General features: G+C 38.9%; 1 protein-coding gene across 1 annotated transcript in view; it reads right to left on the reverse strand.

Moving 5' to 3' along the window:
* The window catches only part of MUC19 (mucin 19, oligomeric), a 160,623-nt gene extending 151,081 nt beyond the window's left edge, over positions 1-9,542 (reverse strand). Inside the window, 4 exon segments of the mRNA XM_078338154.1 lie at positions 2,554-2,703; positions 6,732-6,881; positions 8,878-9,027; positions 9,446-9,542. Coding sequence (XP_078194280.1) covers positions 2,554-2,703; positions 6,732-6,881; positions 8,878-9,027; positions 9,446-9,542 — 547 coding nt within the window.
* Positions 9,543-11,259: the final 1,717 nt, after the last annotated feature.

An 11,259-nucleotide genomic window follows, 5' to 3' on the forward strand; every position in this document is an offset into this window, starting at 1 on the left:
GTTGCCCAGGGAATATTTTAATACATTTTATGATTCTTTACTTTGATGCAAAACCCTGAATTGTAATATATAGATCACTGGAACTTGATTGCCAGTGTTCTCTATTTCATTTTCACCAAAGCCTTTGTTGAAGACCACCGACACCAACTTCACCGAGCCAGAATTACCAAAGTCAAATTCCAATTCACTCTTCTTTTCACCACCTACACCAAAATCAAAAGGCAAAATGTTCCCACCTAATTAAAAATTAAAGTGTTATCGGGAGTAATCAACAAAGAATAATAATTATTCCTATTTGCATTAATAGCCTCTGAATCAGAATTCCTGAGTCACTGACGTGAGTACCAAGGTCTGTGGATTTCTCACCAGCGAACTCCTTGTTCTTCCTGTCTCTACCAGTGTCCATGTCTTTTAAGGTAAATTGCTCTAAGTCAAAAATACCTAGAGTTACTATATTTTCTTGACACTCACTTCCTTCATTGGCTCTAGTTTCTGAGCATAAAATGCTATTTTTCCACGCTTTTGTAAATTTATTTTCTCCAGCCTTGTTTTTCAAGAAAACTAGGTCAAATATTAGTAACGGGATTTTAAAAGTTAACATTGTAGATGTCATTCAAACACAAGAGCCCAAAATTTACCTGTTCCAGGTGACAAAACTTGGGAATAAGAGAAGTTAAATGGTTTTTCCAAAGGTTAGTGTGAAAGACTGCGGATAGTAACTGGGTCTCTTCTTCCCAGCTCTACGCTCCTTCAATAAAAGCCTCAAACCTACTTGCTCTTCACTAAAGTGTTTAATTGCTGATTTCTGTTGAAGTTAATACAGATCCTTTATGAACCAGACAGTTTACAAATTTTTCTCATGAATTCCTCTAACATTAAATCTGTATTTGTCAAAACACCACCAATTCCTGCTTTGCAAATTAAATTAATTAATTGATTATTCTGACAACAGCATTAACTAATAAACAACATAGAATACCTGTTTTCCTGGCAGTAGAATCAGAGTCAGCTAATCCATTTACTGCATGTATATCTAGTCCATTTTGATCAGGGACCCCTACCAATTTCATTTTGATTTGAAGCAGTACCACTAAACAGTACCACATGCTGAACTGGTTTCATCTACCACACAAAAATACAACCATTACCACAGAAAGGTTGTATTCATTCACACAATACAAGAAATGAATCTCCTACAGACTGCTCAAAGCAGAGTCTCATTTTAGTTTCTGATATATTTCCTGATCTCCCTTATTCCATATCTTTCTCAATATAATTCTACATCGTAGAATCAGGAGTAAGAATGGCAACCAATTTACCATGAGATGTGAAAGAATTCCATAAGAAAGGCAAAGCTTTGAGGCCCTTGACAGTAAACTTCTACCGTGTTCTACAGAACATGAGAAAACGACTAACACCTAATGCCACCAAGAGTAAAAGGATCTGCCTTAACTCTTTAGCTCTACGGAGTTTGTCAGTCCCAAGACAGGTGAGTGGGAAGTAGAAAATGTTACGTCCTTCATAAAGATAATTATATCCACAGCTGTTTCTGCCTTTTCACCTCCTAGACAAAGCTACTAAATTTTAATGTAAAATATAGAACTTATTTTCCTCACTGGGACTGCTTCCTTCCCATTTTGTAGCATTACAGACTATAGATATTTCAGTGACCAAGCAAGCCCAGTAAAAGTTTGAGTAAAACAGTAGGAAAAAATGTATGGAGGCCAGGCATGGTGGCTCACCCCTGTAATCCCAGCACTTTGAAAGGCCGAGGCGGGTGGATCACAAGATCAAGTGGTGGAGAACATCCTGGCCAACATGGTGAAATCCCGTCTCTACTAAAAACACAAAAATTAGCCAGATGTGGTGGGGCACACCTGTAGTCCCAGCTACTTGGGAGGCTGAGGCAGAAGAATCACTTGAACCCAGGATATGGAGGTTGCAGTGAGCAGAGATCCCACCACTGTACTTCAGCCTGGTGACAGAACGAGACTCCATCTCAAAAAAAAAAAAAAAAATGTATGTATTGAACCAGCAAGGCCACACCTCACCTAAAGAAATTCACATTTTTTCCCCAAAAAAACAAAACTGCAGGCCACAAACTGTTTAGGAACTCCTTCTTATCATATCACTCAGCAAACTGGATGCGTAATTTTAATAGGGAATTCTGATACAGAAAATCAATTGGTTAGACATAGAAAAAAAGAGCAGAGAGAACCTATACTACATTTGGGCCCAGGAAGCATTTTTAAATTATTAACTTATACAGTAAAAATGTCAGAAAAATAATTCATCATTAGAATAGTAGTACCAAACATGAAGAGTGCACAGGAAAACAATTATCAGGAAAAAAAATTAATCTAACTTACACATCTTTGCCAAAATTCTCTAAAGACAGAATTTAGCACTCTCATTGGCCCTGGAGTCAGGGCCTTTAGAGTATCTATTACTATTAAAGACATGTGCTGCAAACAAACCAAAGATTATCAGATTATCCGAAATGAAAACGAAATGTATTTGCTTGCTAGGTAGGTATTTTTTCTGTAACAGTACCTGCTGAAGTATCTTCTGACCTTAAACTTTCAGCATACCGAGGTTCTCTGGACTTGTCTTCAGCCTCTCCAGAAGCACCAAATTCAAAGCTAAAGAGTGGCTTTTTTCTGTCTGAGTCACCAGAGGATGAACTACCATAAAAAAAGCCACCTACGGTGAAGAACGAAAACGTTTATTTGAAAATAACATTGCTAGCACAGAATAAAAAAAGACTAAAAACGTAAGAGTACTTGGAGGGTTCGGTAATAAAACAATAATATAGTTATGTTAGTCTAGTTATGATACTATGAATAGCCACATTTTGTTTTGTGTAAGTGTCATTATCCTGACGACCCTTGGAACAACATGCACCCCTGGTTGACTTAATCACCTTATCTGTAGTTTTTGGTCATGGTTCTGAAACTTCAAGAAAAAGAAGAGCATAGAGCTATGAAGATTCAGTAATTGATGTGTACTAGATAGAAACTTTTCTCCTGGACAGAGCAGAAGCTCCCCAGTCTGCTTTCTTCCGCATTCCTAAGCCCCAAGTTCCAGCATCGCACTTCCCCCAATCAAACTTTTCTGCCATGTTAAATCCACATGGTCCTTGGCCTATAAATCACATGGTTCCTTATAGCTGATAAAATTGAGATAACATGCCTGATTCTCTTTGATGTATTTCTGCAAGGAAGAAAGCATGGTAAGCATTTATTCATGAATTAATCATAGCATTCACCTCCTTAAGTTTTATCTCAATGAGGCACGCTCTGACAACTTAAAATTGCAATCCCACTCCACTGTTACACTTCCAATTACCATTCTATTACTCTATTTTATCCCACAGACTTTATCACCTTGTAATATACAGGGTAAAATTATCACTTTGTGATACACCTTTTATCGCTGTCTATAATGTTTATTGAGTATTGACCGTATCCCTCTACATTTTAAGCTCCATAAACTCAAGGTTTCTTTGCCTGTTCTGTTGAGCAAGGGATTTCAGGTATCCAGACCTGCCTCAACAATAGAGGGCACTCAGTATTTATTTAATAAATGCAGTCACCAACAAAGACCACTTCTTAAGGTAATAAATATTTTGCTACACAAAGTGTATATGCTTTCTATTATGCCATCTGTAGATTTTATGAAATCTCTACATAAAATTTAAATACTTCATATTTAATAACATCTTAATAACCATGATATTCCTGTAGAGTTGTCGAAGACATACATTTTGTTCATCATATAAAAAAATGAAGTGAAATATTTGTAAGTAATACTTGAAGACTATGTAAGCACAAATACAAATAAAGTAAGTGATTTAATTCTCCCTATTAAAATAAGAAAAGAGACTTCTCCCTCCACAAATACTTTTTCTTTGATCATTTCCTGTAGAAAAGTTACGAATACTTTCACCAGTTCTCTGAAATGCAGATAGATCTTTTTAAAGACTAAATAAGCATCCCAAGAATGTTTCTTCAAGGGGCTGGGGGCCAACACTTTGAATGTAGTCATGAAGGATGATGGCTCTTTATCTCCCAAACTCTTAGGAAATAGGGGCCTAACTTCAAACCTACCTCCAGTCATAATATACAAGAAACTTATTTTTTCTTTTACAAGCAATCAGCAAACACAGGTGGCTACCCCAACTACCATGTAAATGTAGGATGAACTCTGTGGCTAATGGTGCTGTTGAGTCCACTCAGTAACTAGTTATTGCTTATCTTCACATCTTATATGTAATGGGGTTTATCTGCTTGTTTTATAAAGAGAAAGATTTCTGTGGGCCTGCAATCTTTGTAGCAAGATGCCTGTCAGGACAAGTTTTCAGAAGTGGTAGGAGATTGTTTTTAAATACATTTCCCAACAACCACTCTCGGAATTCTTAACCATTTTCCATGTTTCTAGCAAGTATATCTCTACTCTTCTAAAGCAAATCTTAAAAATAAAATGTCTCTAATTATGAGAAGAGTCAAAATAATAATCTGTTATGTAGTATTAGGGAAAAGCATTCAACTTTTAAGAGATTTTGCAATTATAAAATTTGCACGTAGGTGTTTGTTTTAGGACTAAAACAATGTTTAAATTGTGTATAGCCGATATATATTATTGCTTTATTACCTAACCCTCCAACCACTATTACCTGTACCACTCCTCCTATATACAGTATTTCCCCTCTTTTCCTCCTCTTCCCCTCTATCTACACTTTGTCACTATATACTCTTCCTCTTTTTCTCTTTTACCATCTTTCTCATTGTCTTTTTCAATGTCATGTAGTTTCAGAGCTGCACCTTAATATACAAATATTTTAGTTTGATGGCAAAGCAGAAGGAAGCAAAGCTGTATTCAGTCACAGCAAGAGTATAAACTCTTACTTCAAACCCATCTGAGTTCCTCCATTCACAATCAGTAGCCTTAGATAGTAGCTCTCTTGCACTCAGGCAACAGGGATTCATGTTCTAATCTACCCACATCTTCCTCTGGCCTTCCTGGGGTCACAGTGCTCCTCAGAGAGCACAGAATATAGGCCAAGAGTGAAGGGATTATGCCTCCCTGCCCAGGGCCTGTGCTATCCCCATCTTCCTTTCTGGATCATATTCTAGGGCTCAGGGCTACAGTCCCTAGTTCAGTATATGGCCATGCATGGGTATGTTTCCTAAGACCTTCTTCTCTAGGTGAGACCACATTGCAAATAGGATCCCCTTGGCCTGAGGGAATTGATAAGGCATGGACACTGTGCAGAAGGAGATGGACTGAGATAGAAAAGCTGCGATGTCCCTCCCAGTATGGGAATAAGCAGAGACAGAAGAAGCATGACTGTGGGAACCTTAGCTAGGGCACTGTCAACACTGGTCTTTCATTGAACTCCAATAAACCTGAAAATTCTATCTTGGATTCTGCCTTCAAAGTTGTCAAAAGTGTACTTTTGTCAAAGTAGAAAAAGCAAGGCATTTTCCATAGTATTGTGTTCCTTTATTGGTAACTTTTAATTATGCATACACCTGCATTTATACTCTTGACCCTGACTGTGCCCTTGGCCTGTCCTTAGCTAACCAGATTAACATTTCTAAAACAAAGTGTATTTCACTATTAAATGGGCCCTGCGTAATGTTTGAGGATAAAATATTACCAAACTCATGAAAAGAGATAAAATTTTATGTCTTACCTAAAGATATTACAACCGCGCCCCTACACCCAAAGCTGTTTCTGCCTTTTTATTACATGGACTCAAATACTAATTTTTCATGTAAAATATTAAAGTTATTTATTTCACTGAACCTCTTTCTTTCTCATGCAGAAGTATAAACCTGAAAGGTTGCAGAGACCTGGCAAGTACAGTGAAAGTTTAAATAGCCCAGCAGGGAAAGATATGTCAAACTAGAGATTGAATGCCTCACCTAAAGACATTTAAATTTTTTCCTTAAAAAAAAACTGCAGTCTATGCACTGTTTAGAAGCTCAGCTTTATGCTACCATTTAGTAAACTGAGTGTGTAATTTAAAGAGAGAATCTGGCCGGGCGCAGTGGCTCATGCCTGTAATCCCCGAACTTTGGGAGAGCCTTGGTGAGCGGATCACGAGGTTAGGAGTTCGAGACCAGCCTGACCAACATGGTGAAACCTCATCTCTACTAAAAATACAAAAATTAGATGGGTGTGGTGGCACACACCTGTAAACCCAGCTACTCAGGAGGCCAAGGGAGGAGAAACTCCTGAACCCAGGAGACAGAGGTTGCAGTGAACTGAGATTGAGCCACTGCACTCCAGCCTAGGCAACACAGTGATACTCCAACTCAAAAAAAAAAAGAGAGAGAATCCTAGTGTAGGAAATGAATGGTGGCTAGATTATAGAAACACGAATGGAGAAATCCTAGAAATCCTACACTACATTTGGGTCCAGGAAGCATTTTAAATTATTAATTTATACACTGAAATATGTCATAATAATAAAGATTCTAATTAAAAAGATAGCATTAAAAATAAAGATTATCAGGACAATAATAAATTTAATGTAAACTTCTTTGCCACAATTCTCTAAAGATAGAATTTATCACTCTCATTGACCCTGAAATTAGTGTCTTTAGGGTCCCCACTATTTCTGTGCAGGCTTTGTCTTTAAGAAAACATAGATTTTCAGATTATCCAAAATGAAAACAAACAGCACTTGCTTGCTAAATACATGTGTTTTTCTGGAACAGTACCTGCTGGGATGTCTTCTGGCTGTGAACCTCCAACATCCTGACGGTCTCTGGACTTGTCTTCAGCCTTATCTTGAGCACCAATTTCTAAGCTAAAGTGTGGCTTTTTCCTGTCTGAGTCACCAGAGGATGAACTACCATAAGAAAAGCCACCTACAGCAAATGACACAAGATTTTATTTGAAAACAGCATTATTAGCACAGAATATAAAGTCATCTGATTATGACACCATGAAAAGCCCCATTTTATTTTGTATAAATCCCATTGTCCTAGTAGCTCTTGAAACAACATATGCCACTGGTGGATTTAATCATCTAACCCATACATTTTGGAAGTTCCTAATCTGATCTATGTAAGTCTCACTCTGGCCTTCCTTGGGTCATGACACTCCTCAGAAAGCAGAGACCACAGGCTGAGGGTGGAAAAGCAATACTCACCTAGAGCCTGTGTCGTCCCTTACCCCACTGCTGGACCATATTCTAAGTCCCCAAGGCTACAGCCAAACCCATGATCTGGGCCTACATGGGCATCTTTCCAAGACCTTCTTCTCCAGGTGAGACCACATTGCAATGATTGAAACCCTGGGTCTGAAGGATGGACAGGGAATGGCCAGTGTGTGGAAGAAGATGAACTGAGATAGTAAAGCTGGGGCATCCTTCCCAGTATGGGGCTAAGCTGGAGATAGAAGGGGTGGGGCTGTAGGGACCTTGCCTAGGGCCTGGCCAAACTTATTCTCCCATTGAATTCCAAGAAACATGAAAAGCTACATTGGAACATGCCTTCCAGGTTGTCACAAATGTACTGCTGTCAAGGTACAAACAAAAAGATACTTTATATACTATTTTCTTCTTTTATTTGTAACTTTTAATTATGTATATACCTACATTTATATTCTTGACCCTGACTATGCCCTTGGCCTGCCCTTTGTTAAACAAATTAACACTTCTAAAACAAACTTTCGTTAAGCAAAATATATTTTACTATTAAATGAGGACTACATAGTGAATGTGGATAAAATAATACCAACCTCATTGAAAAATACAAAATTTTATATCCTGCCTAAAGAAATAACCACACCCCTACACCCAAAGCTGTTACTGCTTTTTCATTACATGAACTCAAATATTTAATTTGCATATAAGATATTGAAATGATTTATTTCACTGGACTTCCTTCTTTTGCTTTTTTGTAGAGGTACAAACCATACCGATTTCAGAGACCAAGAAAATACAGAAAAATTTGAATTTGTGGGAGAAAAGAAATATTTTAAACAAGTGATATGGTTTGGCTGTGTAGCCACCCAAATCTCATGGTGAAATGCAGTTCCCATAGTCCCCATGTGTGGTGGGAGGGACCTGGTGGGAGGTAATTGAATAGCATGGGTGGGGTTTCCCTCATGCTATTCTTGTGATAATGAGTAAGTTCTCAAGATCTGGTGGTTTCATAGGGGCTTCTCCCTTTACTCCGGTGCTCTTATTTTTCTCTCTCCCGCTGTCATGTGAAGAAGGATATGTTTGTCTCCTCTTCTGCCATAACTTTCCTGAGGCCTCCTCAGCCATGCAGAACTGTGAGTCAATTAAGCCTCTTTTCCTTATAAATTACCCAGTCTCAGGTGTTTCTTCACAGCAGTATGAGAACAGGCACATACAAGAGATGAAATACCACACCTGAAGACATTTAAATTTTTTCACCCCCCAAAAATTGTAGGCCACAAACTTTTTAGAAACTGTGCTTTATGATACTGTTTAGCTTTATATTATTGTTTATTGTAATGTAAAGAGAGAATCCTAATGTAGAAAATGAATGGTGGTAGATGACAGAAATGTGAATGGAGAGATCCTACGCTATATTTGGGTTCAGGAAGCACTTTAAATTATTGATTTATACACTGAAATATAATAACAATAAAATATACTACATATGAAGATAACATAAACATAAATATTACCAGGACAATTATTAATGTAAACCACTTTGCCACAATTCTCTAAAGAAAAAACTTAGCACTCTCATTGGCACTAGCATTAGTGCCTATAGGGTCTTCACATTTCTATTAAGGCTATGTCTTCAATAAAACAAATGGTATCATATTATTTAAAAAACACACACACTTGCTAGGCAAGAGTATTTTCTGTAACAGTAACAGTACCTGCCAGGGTGTCTTCTGACTTTGAACTTGCAGTACCTCGACGTTGTCCGGACTTGTCTTCAGCCTCTCCTGAAGAACCAAATTCTAAGCTAAAGAGTGGCTTTTTTCTGTCTGAGGCACCAGAGAATGAACTCCCATAAGAGAAGCCACCTACACAGCAGATAACAAAAGATTGTATTTGAAAACAGCACTGCCAGCAGAAACTGTAAGGGCCATATTGTAACTAGGTTTTTCTCGCATGATGGTGATTATTGTGGGTTTTTGGCCTCCCACCTCTTAAGGCATAAGCGGTGGGGCCACTGCAGGTGGACCGTATGCTGGTAAAGTGAATATCGGACCCAAAAAAGTGTTGCAGAAAGGTGATTTTATTTAGGTAGAGAAAATAGAAGGAAAGGAGGAGAAAGGCTTCCAAGAAGAGTGTGGAAGGGGAGTCCAGAGGAGAGATCCCAGAGGGAGCTCCCACTGTGTGGAAGGGGATTCCAGAGAGATCCCAGAGGGAACTCCCACTGTGTGGAAGGGGATTCGAGAAAGCTGGAAAATCCGGCGCAGGTGACGAAGAAACACCCACCTTCTCTAAGACCCTGGGCCAATGAGAGGAATTCCTTAGAACTTCCGCTGGAGTGATTGACTTTTAGTTTCTTCTGGTGCCCACGAAATTCAAACATAAACCGTTGAATCTCCGGGGTGGAGAGAGATGGGAGGGAGGCATAGAGCTGGGAGATTCTTGCCCTTAAAGCTACGCCCCTTCATGGACCCAGAAAGAGAACACCTTTCCTCATTCCCCTTTCTGAACAGGAAAGCTTAACTTCTGTTGGAATTGGGGTGTTGATCTTTACTTCCTGCTGAAATGGGGTATAGAAGGGGCCCTGCAGTTGAGGTTTCTTCCAGCGGGGAGCCTTTTAGGGGTGCAGGTTGATTTACAGGTTTATGATAAAGCTTACGAGCTAAGAACATTCAGGGTTCTAGCAGCAGGATTAACTGTGACCTTATGGTTTTGTAAGAAATGAATATGACCAGGTGGTTAAAGATGAGAGGCTTAGGGTTATAAATGAGCCTAAGAGAGAGCAGAGCTAGGTTTTTGAAGGGTTCTAGCCCTGTTTTTTATTGATCTCTGAGTTTTATATTTAAAATAACACTAAACTAGTTTACAAAATAGCAGCATTTTTCCTAGAAAGAAACAGGTTTTTCTTATTTCTGTTGTTAGCAGATTTAGGGCTCTTCTATTTTTAAAGCTATGGCAGCTGTTAAGCTGGTTTGCAGAGAGAGGTGCCCTTTGCAAAGAGAATTAGCAACATGTCTTTGTTACTAATTAACTTTTGAGATAGCTTATAGTAACTGAATAGAGGTAGTAACTTTTTTAATACTAGCACTAAGTTTTTAGGGCAGGAGAGAAATACTGAGAACACTGTGCTAGTGCCTTGGAGAAGATTGGCTTTTGGAACCTTTATGGCTAGCTTTACCTGGGGCTTTGTGAGGGTGATGGCTTATGATGGCACTTGTTTTAGGCATCCTCAGTTTTGCCATTGGGTTATTTGGTTAGACCCCTTAGGCCCAGGGGACCTTGGTTCCCAGGGACTGTGTGCTTTTTAGTGATTTCTTTGGCACAGCGGGCATGGATGAGGTGGTGGTTTATTCCTCTGGGAACAGTTTTTTGTAACATGTCCCTTTAAACTGCAGTGGTAACAAGTTTTGCTGGACTGGCGGCTAACCTGAGCCTTTCCCTTATTTGAACCCCTGGGGTTTGCTTGCCTGAAGGCTATAACTAAGGCAGCAGCCTTTCTCTGATTTTTCCTGGTTTTTTTTTTTTTTTTTAGCCTGTTCCTTTTGGTTTTTATTATAAAACACTGAGGTGGCCTGGTTTAGCAGTGATTCTAGACTGTGTTCTGGTCTTAAAGCTAGCTTCTGAAGCTTTCTCTTGATATTTGCTGCTGACTGAGTAATAAGCTTGTTTTTTAGTATTAACTGACCCTTAATAGAGTTTGGTGACAGGGGAGTGTACTTTTTTAAAGCATTTTGCAATCGCTCAAGGAAAGCTGTTGGTTTTTTTCCTTTCCTTGAGTTACGGTGGATAACATTGCAGGTTATTGGCTTTTTCCTAGTTTGCTTTACTCCCTTAAGTATCTGAGTTAGGAAATGCTTACAGCTCTAGTCCCCCTGTTTTGACTCTGGATTCCAGCAAGGGTCCATGGCAGGGACTGCCTGTGTACCTGTGGGATATTTGTTCATATCCTCTGGTGTTATTAGGTTATGTACCTGACTAAGGTACCACATGTCCCTCAACTTTTGAGTGACTGCTAGAGCAGCCTTTTTGTCATTACTGGCTAGGGTTTGATTAAGCAAAAACATGACATTCCTCCAGTTTAATTTGAAGGACTGACTTAG

Source organism: Callithrix jacchus, chromosome 9 (genome assembly GCF_049354715.1).
Source record: "Callithrix jacchus isolate 240 chromosome 9, calJac240_pri, whole genome shotgun sequence".
Taxonomy (NCBI): domain Eukaryota; kingdom Metazoa; phylum Chordata; class Mammalia; order Primates; family Cebidae; genus Callithrix; species Callithrix jacchus.